The sequence below is a fragment of the Ruditapes philippinarum genome, unplaced genomic scaffold, assembly GCF_026571515.1.
Source record: "Ruditapes philippinarum isolate M1 unplaced genomic scaffold, ASM2657151v2 ctg3398_1_1_1_1, whole genome shotgun sequence".
Classification (NCBI taxonomy): domain Eukaryota; kingdom Metazoa; phylum Mollusca; class Bivalvia; order Venerida; family Veneridae; genus Ruditapes; species Ruditapes philippinarum.
Window position 1 is genome coordinate 48,455 of NW_026852538.1, and position 23,232 is coordinate 71,686.

The window sequence follows — 23,232 nt, forward strand, 5'->3', positions numbered from 1 at the left end:
AATATGAAGACTTTGAGATAAATAGTTATTAACATTATCAGCGGAAACCTTGTGGTCTACTGACGAACAGACAGACAGACCGACCGACCGACCGACCGACAGACAGACAGACAGACAGACAGACAGACATTAGCAAAACAATATAACCCCGCTTCTTCGAAGGGGACATACAAATCATTGTTTTAAATTTAAGGGTATTTAAAAAGAATATGGTATCATAGTGAAATATGTGTTTGATAATATGAAACATAATTATGTTATTTCTATGCATAAACTACATAAAAACTTAAATAAAAGTTTTAGTTCAACATAAAGTTTAATGCTTTATATCCAAAAAGTCGCAATCACTGTTGACAGCGTTTTTACAATCATAGGAGAAAAAAAACATGGCTTTATATCATGAAAACAACAAAGAAAAAAAATACTGTCTAACAATCATTAGGAAACAACATTTAGCAAGCGTTAACAAAATATATTGAAGTAACTAAGGAGTACCGTGTCTTTAGCTATACAGTTACTACACCAACTTTAATTGTTCACCATTGTATTAGACATAATATTCACACAGGAACCAAATCCCAAAAATCTATCACAGCAAACAGCAAATACGAAACTGATTACTAAGATTCTTAAAAGCATAAAGCATGGGATGCAATATTTGAACACGAAATAATCATTATGGTCATTGTTTTAAGCCATGTGATTCTTTCGATCATGGATACTGCTGTGCAGCAACTTAGCGGGGAGGATTTAAAAGATGTATTATTTGCTGAACTGCACTTCCCATATTTTGCATGTTGCTGTTGATGCTCTGAATATCATTGCAAACAGTCTGCATATTACCTTGAAGGCCCTGAATATCATTGCAAACAGTCTGCATATTACCTTGAAGGCCCTGAATATCAGTATGCATGCTTTGAACGTCACTAGCAACTGTGTTTATATGTGCTCCTAAGTTATTTATGTTATCATGGATATGCGACAAAGTCGTTTCTTTTTCAAAACTTTTTAAACCAGGCACGTTAAGTTCCTCTAATATAGGAACAATAGGAGTAACGACCACTGTCCCGTATGTTGTACCTCCCTCTACAATCCCTATACATGTATGTTGAGAATTGTTGTCAACAACGAAGACAAGTGCCCCTGAGTCGCCTTGGTCAGCAAAAGGAAGGCCAGGTGTATAATTTTCAACTTCAATTTGGTTAAACAATGTTATAGTTGCACATCCTGAAAAAAGTGGACAACTCTTTATTTTTTTGACTCCCATACCACCAAATTTTATCTTTCCATCTCTTAATTCTGTTCTCGATCCAAATTTCACCACACGATACTGAGTTAAATACAGCAAATCTGTACAACACATTCGCCAGCTGTCATAGTTTATTGTCTGAATACCTGATCCTGTAATACAGTCGTGAATAACTTTAAATATTGGAAGTTGATAAACAGTTATAGGTTATTATTTTAACTTGAACCATAAGCATGTTTACTAATATAAAGTTAACATCTAATGAAAGTAAATGTATTTTAAGTGTACTAAAATGACACGAGCAATGACTAAGCATCGCGGTATATGTTTCTTTTGGTTATAAAAATGAACATTATAACATAAAGCGTTTTGATCTGACGTAAGATAAAACTGACATATTATAAACAACGCCGTTATCAATATATTTTGGTATGGAAGAAAAGTGATGGCAAATATCAAAATGAGAAAAAGATAATCTTATTGCTCTGCAAATTATTCACAACTCATAACTGATGCAAAAACACTTTGGTATAATCTATCAAGAGTTCCGCTGAGTCGGTGCAATATGTACCAAATGGAATATGTACATGGACGTTTCATTGTTAAGATATTCCTCAAAGAATGATTAGAAATTTAATGTTGTAAATGGAATCACTTATAAATTTCCATGAAACGTAATAGAAAAAAAATATGATCTATTTTTTTGCTATGTTTCCTTATTTTTATCTAAATACGTCGGTCTGTCAAACGAATGACTCTAGGTCAAATATTTTTTGAAAACTAAAAATCTTTTACTAAGTAAAGGGAAAGAACTTTACAAATACTGAATAAATCCACAAGCAAACCCCAAGTTGAAAATGCAAATTTATACTACTGTAAGTCAAGGGCAATAACTCTAACAAAACTAAAAAAAAAGTTCCAGGTTTATAGCTTCACAGTGATGTGAATAATTATTCCTGTAATTTAGTGATGTTGATCATTATTCCTGTAAGGTTGGTCGATTCTAACTCAAGCACTCAAGCACTCAAGGAACAAATAACAACACAACGAAACAGTTTTTACTAAGTCCAGGGAAATAACTCTACAAATACTGGATAAATCCACAAGCAAAACCCCAGGTGCAAAACTAAATATGCTGAGCAACCTTCCCATTAAGTTTAATGAATCTATGTCAAATCCCTTTTGAGTTACATGCGACACAAGTTGAAAATTGCAAACATTTTCTAAGTTGAGGGCAATAACTCTAAAAATACTAAATAAATCATGACGAAAATACCCAGTTGCACAACCAGTTGCACAACTACACATGCTGATTAATATTCCTGTAAAGTTTCATGACTCTATGTCAAATCCTTTTTGAGTTACATGCGACACAAGTTGAAAACTGCAAAAATTTACTAAGTCAAAGGCAATAACTCTTAAGATACTAAAACTATCTAGACGAAAATACCCAGGTGCACAACTTCACATACTGATCAACATTCCTGAAAAGTTTCATAACTCTAGGTCAAATACTTTTTGAGTTACATGCGACACAAGTTGAAAATTGCAAAAATTTACTAAGTCAGGGGCAATAACTCTAAATACTAAAATCCAGACAAAAAGTACCCAGGTGCACAACTACACATGCTGATCAACTTTCCTGTAAAGTTTCATGACTCTAGGTCAAATACTTTTTGAGTTACGTGCGACACAAAAGAGAACAAACGGACGGACGGAAGGACGGAAGTTCTCACAGGACAGTAATTATGTGGCTACTCTATTGTTCTCTCTATTGTTCTTTTTAGCCACACAAAAGAAAATAGCCACATAAAAGCATTACGGAATGAATGACATCAAAGAGAAAGAACAGTTACCTATTGTCCCTCTAGCACATAATTACTGTCCTGTGAGTGCGGACGGACGGACAAGGGTAAATCTAAATGCCTGCCACTAAAGGTGGGACACAAAAATGATCTGTTGGTATGCTCAGCTGGCTAGGCAATCTAAGGGGGTGGGGGGGCATTCCTTAATATAGTGTAAAAAATGCTCTGCTGTTATGCTCAGCTGGCTAAGCAATCTAGCGGGACATTCCTTAATGTAGTAGGGCATTTCTAAATATAGTGTTAAAAATGCTCAACATTCTGGAAATTAGTGTAAAAATTTGTCGGAATGCTGAGCTGTCTAGGCAAACAAGAAGGGCATTCTTAAATAAAGTATAATTATTTTCTGCTGAAATGCCAAGCTGGCAGAGCGATCTAGACGGGCATTGTTAAATACAGAGTAGATATTTTTTCTCTTTTACTCCTTATAATCTTTTACTCCTTATGCCTCTGAAAATTTTATTTTTGTTGCGAGAACTATTACACTGGTCTTTGTCTGCGCCTTCGACTGACATCCTCGAAGACTTCCAGGATGTTGGTACAAATTGATTGATAGCTTATTTTGGGTTCTAGTAACCTTTACTAGTCCATTTCGTTGGTCTGTAACTGATTATTTGGCACTCGTAGACTTTCTGAAATATTTAGTGCCAATGCAGATAATGACACTTTTTATTTCTACGGGACCCTCGAGTGTCCATGTTGGTCTGCGACTGTTTCTAGAACACTCTCAGACACACCTGAGTCTATTTCGTAAGTCTGCGACTGATTCTGAGTCACTCGCAACCTTTCAGGAATTTTGATGTCAATGCAGGTAATGACATTTTTTACTTCTAGGGACCATCCAGGGTCCATTTGTTTGGTCTGCGACTTATTCTTAGACAGTCGCAGACTTTCAAGAACTTTTGGTGCCAATAGAGATAATTACATTTTGACAACTTTTGACCAGCCAGAGTCTATTTCGTTTGTCTGCGACTGATTATTGGGCACTTGCAGATTTTCAGGAATTTTTGGTGCTAATGCAGATAATGACATTTTAGAGTAAAAATGCTCTGCTTCTGACTAAGAGGTCCTTAAAATTAAAAAAACGTCATGATCTGCAATAGCACCAAACATCCTGAAAGTCTGGGATTCTCAAAGAATCAGTGCAGACCAAAGAAATGTACTCTGACGGTTCCTAAGAAGTCAGAAATGTCATTATCTCCATTGGCATAAAAAAATCAGAAAGTCTTCAAGTGTCCCAAAATCAGTCGCAGACCAGCTAAATGAACTCTTGTGGGTCGCTCGAAGTCAAAAATGTCATAATCTCCATTGACAGCACAGATTCCTGAAAGTCCGCGAGTGATCCAGAATCAGTCGCAGACAGAACAATTGACTCTGGCGGGTCCCTAGAGGTCAAACCTGCCATCATCTCTATTGGCACCAAACTTCCCTGAAAGTCTGCAAGTGTCCAACAATACGCCGCAGGCCAATGAAATAGACTCTTAACGGTCCCTAGAGGTCAAAATATGATTATTTCCATTGGCACCAACCATTCCTGAAAGTCTGCGAGTGTCGTAGAATCAGTCGCAGACCAACACAATAGACACTTGAGGGTCCCTAGAAGTCTTAATTGTCAATATCAGCATTGGCACCAAATTTCCTGGAAACCCGTGAGTGTCCATCAAAAAGTCGCAGGACAATGAAAAAGTCTCTTTAAGGTCCCTAGAAGTCAAAAATATCATTATTTCTAGTTGCACCAAAAATTCCTGAATGTCTGCGAGTGCCTCAGAAGTGCCTAGAAGTCGAAAATAAAACGTTGGCAACAATAAATCCTGGAATTAAGAATCAGTCTGTCAGCTGAGCATTCCAGCAGAGCATAATAATACTATAATTCAGAATGCACTGCAAACACAGCATTTTCACACTATTTAGCAGAATGTTCTGCTAGGTTGGTTAGCCAGCTTGGAATATAACGCAAAATTAATACTATATTTAAGAATGTCCAGCTATATCACTTTGTCAGCTGAGCATTGCAGCAGAGCATATTTACAATATACACTGCATACTTTCTTAGCCAGCTAAGCATTCCAGCAGAGCATTTTTACACTATATTAAGGAATGGCCTGCTAGATTGCCAAGACAGAAGAGCATTTAACACTATATTTAGGAATGCACTGCTAGATTGACTAGTCAGCTGAGCATTCAAGCATAGCATTTGTACTATATCTAGGAATGCCATGCTAGATTGCCTAGTCAGCTAAGCATTCCATCAGTGCAGTTTTAACACTATATTTAGGAATCCTCTAAAAGATATCCTAGCCAGCTGAGCATTCCAGCAGAGCATTTTTACACCATATTTAGGAATGCCCTGCTAGGTTGCGTAGCCAGCTTAGCATTCCAGCAGAGCATTTTTACACTTTATTTAGTAATGCCCTGCTAGATTGCCAAGACAGCAGAGTATTGCAGCAAAGCAATTTTATACTTTATTTTGGAATGTCCTGCGAGATTGCTTATCCAGCTTAGCATGCCAGCAGAGCATTTTTACACTATGTTTAGTAATGCACTGCTAGATTGCTTAGCCAGCTTAGCATTCCAGAAGAGCATTTTTACACTATATTTAGTAACGCCCTGCTAGAAAGCCTAGCCAGCTTAGCATTCCAGCAGAACATTTTAACACTATATTTAGTAACGCCCTGCTGGATTACCTAGTCAGCTTAGCATTCAAGCAGAACATTTTAACACTATATTTAGTAATGCACTGCTAGATTGCCTAGCCAGCTTAGCATTCCAGCAGAGCGTTTTACACTATATTTAGTAACGCCCTGCTAGATTGCATAGCCAGCTTAACTAGCCAGCTGAGCATTCCAGCAGAACATTTTTACATTTTATTTAGTAATGCACTGCTAGATTGCCTAGCCAGCTTAGCATTCGAGCAGAGCATTTTACACTATATTTAGTAACGCCCTGCTAGAAAACCTAGCCAGCTTAGCATTCCAGTAGAACATTTTTGCACTATATTTAGTAACGCCCTGCTAGATTGCATAGCCAGCTTAACCAGCCAGCTGAGCATTCCAGCAGAGCATTGTAATACTTTATTTAGTTTTGCATTGCTAGATTGCCTAGCAAGCTGAACGTTCCAGCAGAGCATTTTTTCACTATAGCTAGGAATGCTCTGCTAGATTGCCAAGACAGCTGAGTATTGCAGCAGAGCATTTTTAAACTTTATTTAGGAATGCCCTTCTAGATGCCCAAAACAGCTAAGCATTACAGCAGATCATTGCCTTCCCTATATAAATTGAAATGCTTTTTTGCTTAGCTTACTGTTCACTGCTAACTTCTCACATACTAAAATATAACGATAGCCACAAAAGGCAGCACATTTCAAGAAAAATTAATACCTTTGAACATTGCTTATTAATGAAGGTCCAGTTTAGTTTGTTGAATTTAAAGGTTTTGTCAACGGGTTGTCGTGGCCATTTATGAAGACAATAAACCAAAAACTTATAAGCAATGATCTACGTTTTAAATTGCGGACGGCAACGGGACTGCAGACTTTACTGTAACAGTACCACCTTTTTCCTCGAAAAAAAGTGGGAACTAAAAAATATATTTCAATATGCGAACAGAACCGATCGAGAAACTTGTCTTAACATGCTTTATTTTAATTATCCTTATGATCAGAGTGGGGACATGCTTGTTTTACCCTAAGTGCATGATTCATTACTATTTTATGGAGGTCTACTAGACAACACCCTTTGTAAAATACAGAAGCTCTGGGCATTATTATATTTCACAAAAAGATATGTGTTTTTCTTTAGGGATATTGTTTTTCTATATTTTCCTATACATTAGCCAGCATAAAGGAGTACAGCCAAGTTTTACTTTACGGTCATTATTATTTTAACTTTAAAGACAACTACAAATAGATGTCGTCGTTCCTAAGTGATGTTACATGGCAAATATCCAAGTTCCGAGCCAATATTGAACCCAGGATCATGACTCATTTCAATTTTGTAAAGGTCAATAAGGCAATACTACATGCATTAAATACATAGATGTATTTTCTCTAGATATTATAGTTTCACACAATGAGACTTGTTTTCCTATATAAGTCTTTATAGGTGATATTTCTATCGAATACTTGAATTTATTTCTATCTTTTTAAAAGAGACAGAGCAGAAAAGAAATTTTGGATACAAAATGATGACATTTGATATTGACATTGACAAAGAAGGTCAAACCTTTGCTCTCTTCGTCTTATTATGTTTTATATTAAAATTTTACAGAAAGTATATTAATTTGTTCCATGTGTTCGAAAGGAACAGTTCTTGCCCTTGTGGTTTTGAGGAACAAGGTTTTTAAATATTTAAATATAACAATCGTGCTTAAAATTAATTTTTAACAGCATCGGCACAATGGTTAAGGAGGATGTTGTTTGAAACAAAATTTAACGACGCATGACGGACATAACCCGGTCACAATAGCTCACCATGAGCACGTTTTGTAACGGTAAGATATATTTTATAAGTAAAAACATAACGAACGGATTGGAGCCAAAATTGATTTTGACATGAGATTAGTTTCAAAACGACATATTTATATTCCAAACATAAACACAGACACTGAAATCTTTCAAACTTGAGACTGTGGCAACCAACATTTTTACTTAAAAATGCGTTAAAATGTCCAAGCTCTAGCCTCCAAAGTTTCAAAGGAGATGACTTTTTAGACTTTAATTTACTATATTATATAAGAAAAGCCGATGATCTCTTTGGACGGGCCAATTTTGACCCCGGGGCTATTATTTGAAGAAGTAGAGGCCGCTTTGATTGTTCTAACCATTAAGGCTTCATAGAGGATCAATTAAAAAAAATGCAATAAATATGTTAGGAAAAGCCATGAGGCCTTTGGGCAGAGTAAATTTTGATAAAACTTGGAAGAGGTCAGCTACATGTTGTCATGCCACGTACCTAAGTTTGACCTTTTCACTGCTTAGGAGGAAATGGTTTTTAAATGATTTTCTTTCGGCTGCTATGACAATCATATTTTGCATGTAATGAATTTTTAAAAATTTTAAAAGAATATGACACTAAGATCATTTCAAGAAAGTTTTGATATTATTGACCATATCGTTTAGGAGATGTTGTTTGAAGAAGTGCAAACTGACGGAAACCGGACGGTGTGTGATGCAATAGCTCACCTAGACAACGTAGTGCTCTAGTGAGCTTACAATGATGAATATTGTACTTATTTCACTTTATAAGAAAAAGTACCAAAATACAAAAACATACAAGAATAATTAAAATTGATACCCGAATTCGCCGTTGTGTCAGGGAAACTTGCCGTTTTCGGTTGTCTGTCTATGATTCTGAACAGAGCCACATCCATTCCACAGGTATTGCCTGAGCCTTTTTTGCAGATAAGTTGAACAACGTTTCCTAATACAGACTGGTTATCAGCAGGCTGATAAACATTTGTGGACAAACCATGCAATGGCCATTTCATCCTACCTAATGATTTCAACTTCTCAAGCTTCAATGAATGTAAAAGTACATGTGCGCATGTCAGCCCACAAACTCCGTATTGAGGATGATCTATAAAACAGCCAAGGGTGCCTGTAAAACTATCTCCACCTATTTGACATCCCATCCTAACAGGATTTAGCTTTTCTCCGGCAGTATGTCCGTACGGAATAAAGACACCTTCTCTAACATCAACTGGAATACTGTCATAACTTGTTTCAAACGGTTCTTCATCAATTGGAATATAATTCTTTTTTTGGACATAGAAAACGATACACTTTTCAGGAAGCAATTTCCATGAAGCGCCAAATCCTTTTGATCTATTTGAGCATGCAGATATAATTGACAGATACTTGTGCTTCTTCATCAAATTTTCAGAGTGTTTTGAAATGCAAGTCTGAAGATTTTGATAGAATTCTTCATCTAATTTCGCAGCATGTGAAGCCTGTTGCTTAATTACCTCAGAGCCTTCTAAGCTAAAATCGCCAACGTATTGTTTAACAAATGAATACTGGATCAATTTCTCTAAACGAAGAGGCTCTTTACTTTTGCTACCTTCTGACTTGTGCTTCACAGTTATTACAAAAGTTATTCTTTGTGGGTTTTCAATTGTATAAGCAGCCCAAACATATGCAATAGCGACATGTTTTGATTTGATATGTTCACAAATTGCCTTGCATGTGGCGATTATGGCTTTGGATTTCCTCCCAAAAATCTGGCACATCTCATCAAGTATTCTTTGTCTTGGCAGCCTTCTTGATTCAATTAATTTTCTAATGCTTTTTACTGTCCCCGAACAGAGAAATGGATCTAACGTTTCATCGTCATCAACTAGAAAAATATTAAAAAGTACGTCGGTATAGTGTGTGCATAAATTGAAATTTAACAATAAGCAAATGGCATAAAACGTACTTTTTATTGGGTATTGAATTATTATTATTAACATTGTTAATTTGATTTGAAGGGAAACAACTCATGTTCTGTAAGGTTGATCATTTCTACAAAAAAAAAAATAAAAACTCATTAATAGTTTTAGGGGACATAGATATATTTCGATATTTTAGGTATTTGCAAGCATGTAATATCCGTGTAAATATTTTTTATCTTGGGGATCATGTTCGAATATTACACAATGTCATATACTATTTATAATACCGAAGGGGGTTATCATTTACCTCCTGAGAACGCAATGGTGTCATTCTTGTTTTTCATTTTTTTTTTTCATGTTCATTTTCGCAATTATAAAGTTAAACATGCGACACATTTATAATTTAATGTGTCCATTAAAAAATGAAACCAATTGAACTATTCCTACATTTTTAGAGTTTATTTGTTTGCACGAAAGGATATTACCATAAGAATAGTCGATTTTCCATTTATCATATGACACAAAACTCGACAACTACATGCATGTTCAATGTATGTATTCATTCAAAACTATAATTGCGCAAAATATATTTCTTTGTTTACGTAAATAGTAACCCAGTTAATTAACTTTAACAAAATAACTTTTAGACTAATTACACATGTAAATTAATCGTACCAATGATTTCCTTGAAATAAGTTTTCACTCATACAGACGCCAATGTGATAAAATAAATAATTTACTGGATCATAATTCTTTGTTACCAACAGATTGGGATCATTTATCATATTCTTAACTTCTTATATAATTAATATGCAAAAAGTAGTCATTGAAAAGACTAGACTTATCTCGATCCAAAAGATCAATACATTAGATTTTGTAAAGTACCTGGGTGGAAAGCAGAGATATATGAGATGACAATTTGCCAGCGACCAGTTAAGTTGGCGTCGGCATGAAAATGCGTACATTTGCCTTTTGGGATACTATGTATAGTGTTGTTATTGTCTCAATAAGTCAGTTCAGTCAGAATATTTTGCATTACATGTTATTTAACTAGAAATTGTCACAAATCCCGAATACCCTCGACACTCGGCGCTAATAAAAAAACGTGCTGTTAAGTTTATAATTTTGCACATAAAGACAATGCAGTAGTTTGTTTATTCTTTCAAAAGTTTTTGGATTAATTGTCCTACAATAGTAAGATAAATTGAAGTTTTATGACTTCTTCTAAGAGCAATACGTTCTTTATCCCGGATATTTCTGCAGTTCTACACCGTGAATTCTATCTACCTACAAGGTTTCATGTTGACACCTTTCATAGTTCTCAAGGTATGTCATGGACAAAGTTTAAAGTCTAATAATAAACAAAAGGCAATAGCTCAAAAATAAGAGAAGGCAGAGTTATTGATTTTTGCACTGCACTTTTACTCAATGAGATCTATCGACCTACAAAATTTTCTGTTAATACCCTTTGTCGTTTAAAGTAATATCTTGGTCAAAGTTTAAAGTGTAAAAATAGACAAAGGGCAATAACTCTTAAATTAGGCAAAGTAACTTTTGTACTGCATTTCTTCTCAATAAGATCTATCTAACTGCAAAGTTTCTTGTTAATACCCCTGTGGTTTGAGAGTTATGTCCCGGAAAAATTTCAAAGTTTAAAAATAAACAAAAGGCAATAACTCTAAAATTAGCCAAGGTAAAGTGAAATTCTCTAACACTGATTTTCTACTCAATGAGATCTAGTTACCTAAATTTCCCTTCTCGTCCCGGACAAAGTTCAACGAATACAATTAACAAAGGGCAATGATTCCAAAATTAGGCAAGGCAGACTTACGTTTCTTTTGCACTGAACTTCTACTCAATGAGATCTATCTACCTTCAAAGTTTCTTGTTTATACCCTTTGTCGTTTAAGGGTTATCTCCAAGACAATGTTCGAAGTGTAAAAATAAACAAAGGGCAATAATTCAAAAAATAGGCAAGGCAGAGTGACAGTTCATGTGTATTATTTTTCCTATGTTTAGTAACGGTGTCCTTAAACCTTTTTCTATTTTTAGTAACGGTGTCCTTAAACCTTGATCCCAGGGGGTCCAAATGCAAAACCAATGAGGTTCTTCATATAAGCTTGCTATTCACCAAGTTTGATAACAATATCTCATTCCCAATTCTAGTTATTGTCCGGAAACCATTTTTATATTTGAAGTAACGATGACATTGGCCTTGACCGCAGGGGATCCAAATATAATAACAACCGGCATCTTGATATCAGCTTGCTTTAAACCAAGTTTGTTTACAATATCAATTCCTAACTCTATTTTATGTCCGGAAACCATTTTTCCATTTTTAGTAACGGTGACCTTGACCCCGGGTAGTACAAATGCAATACCAAATAGGATCTTCATATAAGTTTGCTATACACAAAGTTTGATTACAATATCTCATTTCTAACTCTAGTTATTGTCCGGAATCATTTTTCTATTTGTTGTAACGGTGACCTTAATCTTGACCTCAAGTGGTCCAAATGCAATGCCAACCAGGGTTTCAACATAAGGTTGGAATATACCTATTTTGATTACAATTCTTCATTCCAAACTCTAGTTATTGTCCGGAAACCATGAAGTGGACGGACCGATGGAACGACCGAATAACCGACCGACAATATTGATGTGTTTCAGATATCAGGCATTAATCATTAATTGAACTGTGAACTGTGTAACAATTATGTATTAAGAAAACTTACCTACATGAACTTTACTTTATTAGTGGCTTCTACCAATACCACTTTTTGATTTTAACAAGGCATAAAATGAAAAATGAACTGTGCATTGACATTTAAACAACACACTTTAGCTCATTTAAACAGGTTATACCAATGGTATTAGCTGATGGTACTTTATGTGTAAGAAATCCTTATCCGTGACACTTTAGCTGTAATTGTTTGTAAACAATCCTATTAATCTTGACTTTAAGCTGTCATTATTCCTTAAATGTTTGTATTTTTATGTAAAGTCTGATTTCCTCAGAGGAATAATGTAATTCTCTAACAAACTGCCAAGTAACTTTGTTAAAATCCACATATTTCACTGTATTTTCCTTGAAAATTAATTTCCATGTGTTGGAAATTTACTGTACGCCACCATTTTGTACTTTGCATTAATGGCTATTTATAGCTGTTGAATCAGTTAGTTTTGTAAACACTAGTAGGCAGAAGATGTTCAGTTTTGGTACAAAAGAAATTACATCACAAAAGGTAGAGAATTTTTGGAAATAGTCATTATTGTATTTGCTTATAGCTCTTTTATTGTAAAATTTTCCTCCATTTAAGTTAAGTTGAGTCCGATCAGTTTATGATCGTTTCCGATCATTTTTGTCTGACAGCCGTCAACCATTTTTTGGTTGTTGGTCGTTTTCTACCATTCCAACCACTTTTGAGCAGTTCGTATAAATACGGCAAAATCAGCCGTTTGAGTCAGTCTAGTCTTGTCTTAGATGCAGCATCCTTTTACGCATTCTTAGAAAATTTGAAACATTATAAATTTTTGCGGCCATTTAACTTATTGTATTAATTCGTAGGCGCTCTAGTAAGCAAGATTCTTTACAGAAATACAATTCATTTAGTATTACAAGATACTCATTTTACAAGAATTTACATCATAATTTGTTACATCTCGCAATATATAATTAATATTTATTGACTTTGAACATTATTTTTCTGCTGTTATTGATAAAATTTTTAATGATATAAGCGGCTACGGTTCACTGACTTGCATATATTTTTATGGAACGCCGTTAACGTCTTAATTTAATACGCGATGATATCAGCGAAATTTTGATTTAAATGCATCCTGTGCTGTGCTATAGTAAATTATTCAAAAGTATAATAAGTTAACAAACTCATATGTTGTAACAACATCTTAATAACTGAAGTCTGTGTGTATTTAATTACAAATGAGCATTGTTCATCATTTTTCTTTGAATAATTGTGACAATTGCTGCTATAATAACTATTATATATTATATTATGTGATGACATTTATTTATACACAAAATAAAATTTGTAGAAGTGTTATATCTGATTTGTACTACATTTTTCATATACATATATGGTTCAACTGCATGCAGATGTCTCATCCTTAAAGTCTTTGCCTTATTAATTTGAACCATTAGTACAGTAACGTCCCTATAAGATTGCAAAAGATAGCGCTACCAAAATAGATCAACAAACAACTCCTGTTTAAGCCCTGTACTGCTGGCACGCGACAATATGACTCCTATATACCGTCCACCCTAAATTTCGATTGTGGGGATATAATTATAAGCTCGCGACATAAAAGCTTTATATTCTTAGGTTACCTTGTTTTGATATAATAACTCAACATATTTTTTTGCAAAGAAACTGTTCAAAACCTAAGGAGGATATACTCTATTTTCACATATAACAGCAGCTGCTTAGTGACTTAAGCAATTGCCTCGGTAATTTCTATTATGTTCATGTTGTTGTTGCTTGGTGAACTTTATACAGATATGAAAAGATTACACAATTAATATACCGTCTTAATTAGAAATGGTTTCTAGTAAAATTTATCTAGCGAATTACGAACCGTTTAATACACAATACTTCTTGTACTGTTCAACTGATGTATGTAAATCATTGTTTTGCTAAAACTGGTAAAGCATTATTTTACTTTAATTAAAAGAGCACGTGTTTGAGTGATAATCAAGAAGTATGAAGACTTTTGCTTGAACTGTTACCTCTATAATATATAAAGTGAACAATTTTTGCAGACTGTAATTATCGTGAAATCATGTTAGCATCCTCAATGTTATTGCATAATATGTTTCTAATTTATGCGACTATATACAAGACGGAGATGTCCAGTGTGTTTGCGTTGTTGTTGCTTCGGTGAATTTAATATACTCGTAGGTATAAAAAGAATATTTATTTGAGATACCGTCTAATTTGAATTTTTACCTAGTAAAACTTAAGTAGCGAATTACGAAACATTACTGAATATTTATTTTGTACCTGCTAAGATGTAGTAATTTAAAATGTAAGAAAGTAAACATTAAAAAATAAACATTTTTTTTTTGGAAACAACCATGTTTCCTTATCTGACACAAAATAAATGATCCAGGAAACGGAACTGAAGAAATGGAATGCATTGCTTGCTTTTCTAAATTGTTGTTTATGAACATTGGAATGATTTTGAAATATTTCAGGGATTTAAATTGGTTTTCGACAAATAGAATTGGTTTGTGAATCACCTTGAAGCAACCTGTTGGGACACATCACTGATTTCGAATTTTCCTTAGTTGGAAGGAAAAGTCCGAAAAGTTTTGAATTACTTATAAACAATTTCTACATACACAAGATAATATTCATACAAATATTTACATATTCTTTTCTTTAGCCAAAATGTCTGAAAACGAAATTGTTCAATACATGAAAAGTTTGACATTGTCATTAAGATATTGTTTAATCTTTAAGATATATTTCTACTGCTTAAAAAAATAATTCAAATTATTAGCTTGCGACCTTGTTTTGATATAAAAACTCAACCAACTTGCTGCAAGCACATTGTGCAAAATTCATGAGGAAAATTTGTATTATCACAGATGAACAGCAGCTACATAGTTACAAATGCAAATGCCTCTGTGATGTCCAATATGTTCGTATTTTTGCAAGTATAAAAGGAATATTCATACAAATCTAATTTAGAAAGTTTACCTTTTAAAACGTAACAAACGAATTACTAAAAGTTTCTTATATTTTCTATACCTGCTAAGATGTAGTAAATAACAAGAAAGTAAACATAATAGGATTTAATATTTGCTTGGAAAAAACATGTTTCCTCATATATCAGCAAATTGTATGAATGATCCAGGAAACAGAACCGAAGTAATTGACATTAAAGGTCTCGATGAACAATCAATCAGAATTGATTAGTTCATGTAGCAAACGGAGACAGTGTCAGCAAATTTATAAAACAAGCTTTCATACTTTATTTTGATATTCCTGTTTAAAAGTTAACATTCTAAGATCACTTACGGGGGTCGTGTATGTCGACTGCATCTTCATCTTTGACACCTGTCTTCAGAATCTCTAAAATATATATTACACATGTTGTTGAATGTCTGCTAAACACACAAATATATGTTTACATATTCTTTATTGTGTTGCTTATATGTGTTAAGTATTATTTGACTTAATTTGAGACACCATGTGTTTGATGGGTGAGCAGAAAGTATGAAGACTTTTCCTGCAACTGCAACTTCAATCTTTGACATGAGATAAGCACCAAGAAGTGACCAAACTTGACCCTGAAATCATCAAAACAAAAGCAACCTTTCTGATCAATGTTCAGGGTATTTGGACTGAAACAAAGGTTCTTCTTGCCGCATATGACCCATAATGGATCCTGACCTAGAAATCAACATAGCAATATTTCTGACTAATTCCCATGATATTACGATCAGAAAAGAAGCCTCAAAGGTGTTAAGAAGGATGTTCCATATTGGTGCTGTATAAACGAGTTTTTGACAACAGCATACTTATATTCGAACTTGACCTAGAAATTATCAAAACAACATTTCTCACCAATTGTTAGGATAAAAACAGTAGACTTTAGAGTTTTAATAATGTTTTGACATATTTGCGCCGTGTGACCTAGTTTTTGATCCATTGTTATCCATGTAAGTTTTTCACCCCAGCTGACCAATTTCCAAACTTGACTTAAAAACATGTAAAAAAAAAACTTTCTGTCCAATATTCAAGAAATTTTGCTAAAAACAATAACTACTAGCTATAGACTATTTAAAAAAAAAACACTATTTTTAGCTACTTTGACAAATTTTTTGACATGAGATTAAAATATGGAGACAAAGTGATCCCTCAAAAGCAAACAGCACAAAAAATGCTGACTCGATTTGATGAGGGGTAATGAATAAGTGCTTTTCTCACGCCCCTTAGCACCGGCTTGAGTGGTACTCATTTTTTAACACTTCATAATGCCTGGCATCAATGATCCCGAAGGACAAGAAAAATATAACAACACTGCAGTGAAGTATGGGGCAACTTTTTACAGCTGCAATACAACAATTGACATCTGCTGTTGTGTAGTATTCAAACATGACCTGTTGAGACAAACATTCTAACAAAGTTTGATTACATTACATAAACTGTGACTGCTTAAGTGTTGACGACGCACTTCTCACGACGACGGACTCCGTTCATATATACATCGCTATGCCTGACCTTTACCACTTCGACTTCGTGTTCAGGTGGGCTAAAGACAATATTGAGTTAAACAGTGTTTTAAAGACTCGTGCAACTGCAAAACATGTATCAGACGCAAATATAGGTTCAATAGCTGCAAAGTCGTCCAAAAGGAGTCAGTATTGAGCCAAAAATGTAAAATAATCTCACAATATCACTCGCGTACGTCGAAAAGTTATCTCTATGAATTTCATGTGATAAAAAAGTCTCAAATTCGTTATGATTATAAAATTTGTTGACAAAATGAGCATATCATGTATAATGCGAACAAAATCTTGACATTTCATCAAGTCTTGCGACATTTACCTTGTATAAATGGATATAGATTACGACCTTAAGTCTTATAGTTGTTATTCATTTTTCAATTGTTTCTCAATTCACGACTATAAAATTTTCAATACACACAATTTCGTATTTCTATCTGAAGAAATCTATAAAAAACATTAGATTTTTATGCTGTTCTTTCTAAAAAAAAATCCAAATCCTTTAAACTACGTTAGTGATTATATATGACACAATACCAAACAAATGACAATTCAAAGTATATTGACTAAACACATAATTAAAAATGATCAAACGCCATCCAGCTCATTCCATACAATAAATACTCTAACAACTTCTGCTACAAATAATTCGAATTTTAAAAGCATTTAATGTTCTTTTTCATCCAGCATTATTAAAACTGTTTCGCCTTATTCAAAAGAAAAACGGATATACGATAAATGTAGCCTCGTTTCCATTCAAACTAAACAATAATTTTTTAATAAAGTTTCAAAATCTTTTGGAAAAATGACTTCAAGCAAGAAACACATTTTTATCATTAACTATAACGTTCTTAAAATCATTAACGCGTACGTAACTTTTGGATGTTCCTATGAACATGCGCTGTTTATTATCCCCCGCCAAAAGGCGGCGGGGGATATAGAAATAGTCTTCGTCCTTCCTTCCGTCCGACCGTCCGACATTTTTGTCCGGAGCAAATCTCAAAGAGTATTTGAGCTATCAACTTGAAACTTCATAAGTAGATAGACCTCATTGAGGAGGAGTGCAGTACACAAGAATGATAACTCTACCCTGTATAATTTTTGAGTTATTGCCCTTTGTTATTTTCAAAATTAAATTTTGTCCAAAGCATAACTCAAAAAGCCTTTGAGATATCAACATGAAACTTCATAGGAGCATAGATCTCACTCAGGAGGTGTACAGTGCACAAGAATGATAACTCTTCCTTTCATAAATTTTGAGTTATTGCCCTTTGTTATTTTTCATACTTAATTTTTCACCTGAGCGGAGCATAACTCAAAAGTGTTTGAGATGTCAACATGAAATGTCATAGGTGGGTAGATCTTATTGAGGAGGAATGCTGTGCGCAAGAATTATAACTCTTCCCTATTCAATTTTTGATAGGTGGATAGATTTTACTTAGAAGGGGTGCAGCACACAAGAATGATAACCTACCTTGCATTATTTTTCAGATATTGCCCTTTGTTATTTTCAGCCATCAATATTCACATAGGTTTCAAATCTGAAATCACTTCAGCCATCAGTTTTCATTACCAAAAGACCTCTTAAATTTTAATTATTCTGCTCTACTACATTTACATTCATCCAATGAGCAAACACATTCAGCGGGGGATGGTCATGTTGACATGGCTCTTGTTGTATTTTAAAATGATTCAACATTATCTTATATTTTCATTAATAAAATACAGTAAAAACATAAGTTTATTATCATACTTACGACTCGTCCTGCTTTCAATTTTGCTTGGTTCAATAGAGTCTGTAAATATAGATTTTAAGTGTACAAGATGTTTCTGGCATTATCTTACTTTTGTCACATACGCTTTGGGGTTAGATTGAAACGCCTCTGTAAACACTCTATCAAAACTATTTTAATATTTAAACACGAATGGGACATCTATAACAACTATAAAAATGGTTTTCAAACAATTTTGCATATATAAAAAAATACCGTATACCAACAAGTATCAATAAAGTAAAGATTGCAGACACCAAAATGAAAACGCGATTACCGTAGACTAAATAAACCTTTATATGTCATTATTAAATAAACCTTACCGTGACTTTTCCGATGTAAATCAATAGAAAATAGAAGTATCTCCTATTTGCAATCAGAATATATTGAAATCAATTGAAGTGTTGTTTGTATTACAGTTAAGTCCAGTATATAAATCAGATATTTACTCGACAAATATCAATATAATAATGCCGAAGAAAAAACACTTCAAACTTGTACGGGGGTCGTATAATACGTCATTCAGTACAAAGAGGGCGCGTAGTAATACTCCAAATAAACAAAATGAGTCACTGAATAGTCACGTGACCAGGACAAATGCGGACAGTGCATGACAGACGAGCAGGCGAGTATCAAAGGATACGACAAGTTTCTACGTCATCCTCACGAAACACGGCTCGCAACAGGAGAGAGTCAATTTCATCCAACAAGGAAAAACCCTTTATCACCGCGTTCACGAGGTCGAGCACCCAGGAGGGAATCTCAGCACAATCGTTGTAACTCCCAGATTGATAAATTCTCGAGGCCATGGAAAGACACCAATATAACCTATACCAAAGGAAACAGGAACTCTGATAACTGTGATAAGGACAGAATTCTTCCTGAACGATATGTGATGATATTACTGATATTTAGTCTATTGTTTGAATGTACATGATTTAAAAAACGCATTGATTTTCCAGATTTTCTAGAATTTGTTAATTGCTTTGATTTTTTTCTGTACTATAGAAACTCATCTTGATAATAAAGTTTTGGTATATATTGAAGACTATGTGACTGTGTGTACTGGTGACATGAATGCAAAAGTTGCGGTACTTGCAGATTATCTCCCCTCAGACTCCTTTCTAAACGACATGTTCGAAATCGACGAGGAGTCTATTTCCTATTTAGATAATTATGAAATCCTTAAAAAATTGTCAATAAATTTAGACAGGAAATCGATGGACAAGAAAATAATCCCAATGGTATGATCTTAATAGATTTATGCAGAAACAATAATTTATTTATTGTTAATGGACGATATGATAAAGATTTACAAGGGAATTTTACTTTTCGAGAAATATCGGTAATTGATTATCTGATCGTTACTGCCAAATGCTTTTCTTTTTTGAACACTTTTGAAATCAAAGGGACTGATGCACTTTTCTCTAATGGGCAAAGTACACTATAAATGCACTCTTACAGCAAAACCTCGATGGCAAGACGATAAACGTTCCGAATTTTGTAAAAAATGTAGACGCAAATAATATTGGCCAAATATTACAATTATTTTTAAACCAATCCAAGGAAACCGAACAAATAGCTGAAACAGTTGGAACGAATTACAAAATTTGTTCCAAAATACGTCCAATAAAACGTTTAAATTCGAAAGTACATTTGCCTCCCGGGGGAAAAATACACCTTGGTTCGACCCTAAATGCCATAGGGCGAGACAAAACTATCATAACGCAAATTCTTAATATCGTTGTCAGCGTACTACTGATAATAAGTTGCGATTTCAAAATGCAAGTAAAGAATATAAACGCGTTATGAATTATTATAGTAAGAATTTTAAACACAAAAACGGTAATAGACTCAGATTTATGCATGACAAAAATGCGAAGCAATACTAGAAACTCCTTAAAATACTTAAACCGAAATCAAAGGATGATTACACACTCACAACTACAGATTTTTTTCATTTTAAAAACAAATATTAATAATAAAAAATCTATATTGATGAGGAAGATGATTGTTTTTTATTCCATGATTATTTCGAACATTCTTACCAATATTTAGATGCACCTATCTCTGATGCTGAAATTTTAAGATGTATGAGAAATTTAAATAACGGAAAAGCTTGCAGTCCCGCGGATGATATATTAAATCGACAAAAGACCTGCTTTTACCTATTTATAATAAACTCTTCAACTTAGTATCAGACTCTGGCATTATTCCAAAATACTGACTCGAAGGGTTCATTATCCCAATTTATAACAAGAGCCACCGCCGGGCGGGGGCAACGCTCGACTTTTTACTTTCTCTAAAAGCAAACAAAGAAATGTTTGAAGAAATTCTTAACGTTTCCTTTTTATATATTTAATCGGTTTCTCTTGTCACATAAGTTTTGTCTATATATTTTGTATATCTAAATATACCAAAATCTATATATACGCAATTCTATAAATAGAAAATTCTATAAATAGAAACATGCAATTCTATAAATAGAAACATGCAATTCTATAAATAGAAACACGCAATTCTATAAATAGAAAATTATATAAATAGATACACGTGGTAGAGTCACGTAGTGAAGTCACGTGGTGGAGTCACGTTGTAAAGTCACATGGTAGAGTCACGTGGTAAAGTCACGTGATGGAGTCACGTGGTAAAGCCACGTGGTAAAGTAACTTGTTAAAGTCACGTGGTGGTGTCAGGTGCTGAAGCCACATGATAGAATCACTTGGTAGAGTCACGTGGTGATGTCACGGAGTCGCGTGGTGGAATCACGTGGTGGAGTCATTTGGTGGAATCACGTGGTAAAGTCACGTGGTAGAGTCTCGTTGTAAAGTCACGTGGTGGAGCCACGTGGTGGAATCAAGTGGTAGAATCTCGTGGTATAATCACGTGGTGGAGCGACGTGGTAGAGTCACGTGGTGGAGTCACGTGGTAGAGTCACGTGATGGAGTCACGTGGTAAAGTCACGTGGTAGAATCACGTGGTAAAGTCACGTGTTGGAGTCACGTTGTGGAATCACGTGGTAAAGTCATGTGGTGGAATCACGTGGTAGAGTCACGTGGTATAGTCACGTGATAAATCACGTGGTGGTGTCAAGTTGTGGTGTAACGTGGTGGAGTCACGAGGTAAAGTCTTGGGTGGAGTCTTGTGATGGAGTCACGTGGTGAAGTCACAACAAGGTGTTGTCCTTAAGTATGTTCTGTTATAATTTGAAGTTGATCCCTTCAATATTAGCAAAGTTACGGCCAAAACAATGAGATTTCAATGATTTTTGAACTTTAATGTCAAAGTCATTAATGATTGAAGGTCAAGATCTGTCTGGTTATTTTTAAGGGTTATCCTTGAAGAATATAATGTTTAAGTTTGAAGACAATTCATTCAAAAATAACAAAGTTACAGCCAATAATAACCAAAAAATTTTAACCTTGAAGGTCAAGGTCATTTATGGATGAAGTTTAGTGTGGTCTACTGAAAGGTCTTGTCCCATGGGTTGTTGTGGCCAAGTATGAAGACAATACACCAAGAAATGAAAAAGTTATGATCCAGGTACAAGTTTGCGGACGGCAACGGCAACGCCGCCGCGACTATAACAATACCTCTACTTTTTTTTTTCAAAAAAAAGTCAAGACTTCTTTTTTTTTCAAAAAAAGTCGAGCTAAAAACAATAAAACTCTCTATACACTATACACTAGTTTTTACAGACCAATTTCCATTTTATCATGTCTAGGAAAACTATTTACAGCAGTCTTAAACTTGAGATAAACCAATTATAATGAAAATACGCATTTACTTAACGAAAAGCAAGCAGGATTACGAAGTTCGCGTACATGTTCTGATCATATTTACATGCTCCATGTATTTAGTGTCTTAAAGAATAGAAAAGAAAAGGTTTATTGTGCCTATGTAGACTTCTCACAATGTTTTGATAGAATTTGGCGATTTGGACTCTGGCAAAAACTTACGCAAAACCGTATCGAAAATTATTTCGAACAATTTTTAAAATGTATCAAAATATTAAATATTGTGTAAAGCATAACGGTAACCATTCTCAACCAATATGACACAATACCAAACAAATGACAATTCAAAGTTTAATGACTTAACACATAATTAAAAATGATCAAACGCCATCCAGTTCATTCCATACAATAAATACTCTAACAACTTCTGCTACAAATAAATCTGATTTTTTATAGCATTTAATATTATTTCCATCCAGCATTATTAAAACTGTTCCGCCATATTCAAAAGAAAAACGGAAATACGACAAAAGTAGCCTCGGTACCATTCAAAGTGAACAATAAATTTTTAATAAAGTTTCAAAATCTTTGGGAAAAATGACTTCAAAAACCGACTATAACGTTCATAAATTCATTAACGTGTACGTAACGTTTGGAATTTCCCATGTACACGTGATGTTTATAGAGGATATTGAATGAGTGTAAGTTCAATACTGAACTTATTGCACGAGATGAATAAAATTATATTATGCGAGCCTCTGGCGAGCATAATATTATTTTATTCAACTCGTGCAATAAATTCAGTAATGAACTTACACGAATTTAATATTCTATTTATCACACACCCAAAATAAAGACCGTTTAAAGTGAAATAAGAGTCATTTTTCATTGACGCGCCTATAGTTAAACGCTAACATTTAGCGCGTCTTACACTATGTTTGGTTATAACGCTAATGACGTCACGTCAAAATATATGCACGGTCGTGCA

The 23,232-nt window shown here is 34.2% G+C and overlaps 1 protein-coding gene across 3 annotated transcripts; it reads right to left on the reverse strand.

The window, feature by feature from the left end:
• Positions 1-421: 421 nt before the first annotated feature.
• On the reverse strand, positions 422-18,693 carry LOC132716510 (uncharacterized). Of its 3 annotated transcripts, XM_060699820.1 has the most exons (5): positions 18,493-18,693; positions 15,525-15,578; positions 8,403-9,443; positions 886-1,401; positions 422-843 (listed from the first exon to the last, which is right to left on the reverse strand). In XM_060699820.1, the coding sequence occupies exons 3-5, from the start codon at positions 9,334-9,336 to the stop codon at positions 737-739; spliced, it is 1,557 nt and encodes a 518-aa protein (XP_060555803.1). In that variant the 5' UTR covers positions 9,337-9,443; positions 15,525-15,578; positions 18,493-18,693; the 3' UTR covers positions 422-736. The 3 variants fall into 3 exon arrangements, with proteins under 3 accessions (XP_060555803.1, XP_060555790.1, XP_060555795.1); XM_060699807.1 differs by having other exon boundaries at positions 422-1,401; positions 18,493-18,685; XM_060699812.1 differs by lacking the exon at positions 18,493-18,693 and having other exon boundaries at positions 422-1,401; positions 15,525-15,794.
• Positions 18,694-23,232: the final 4,539 nt, after the last annotated feature.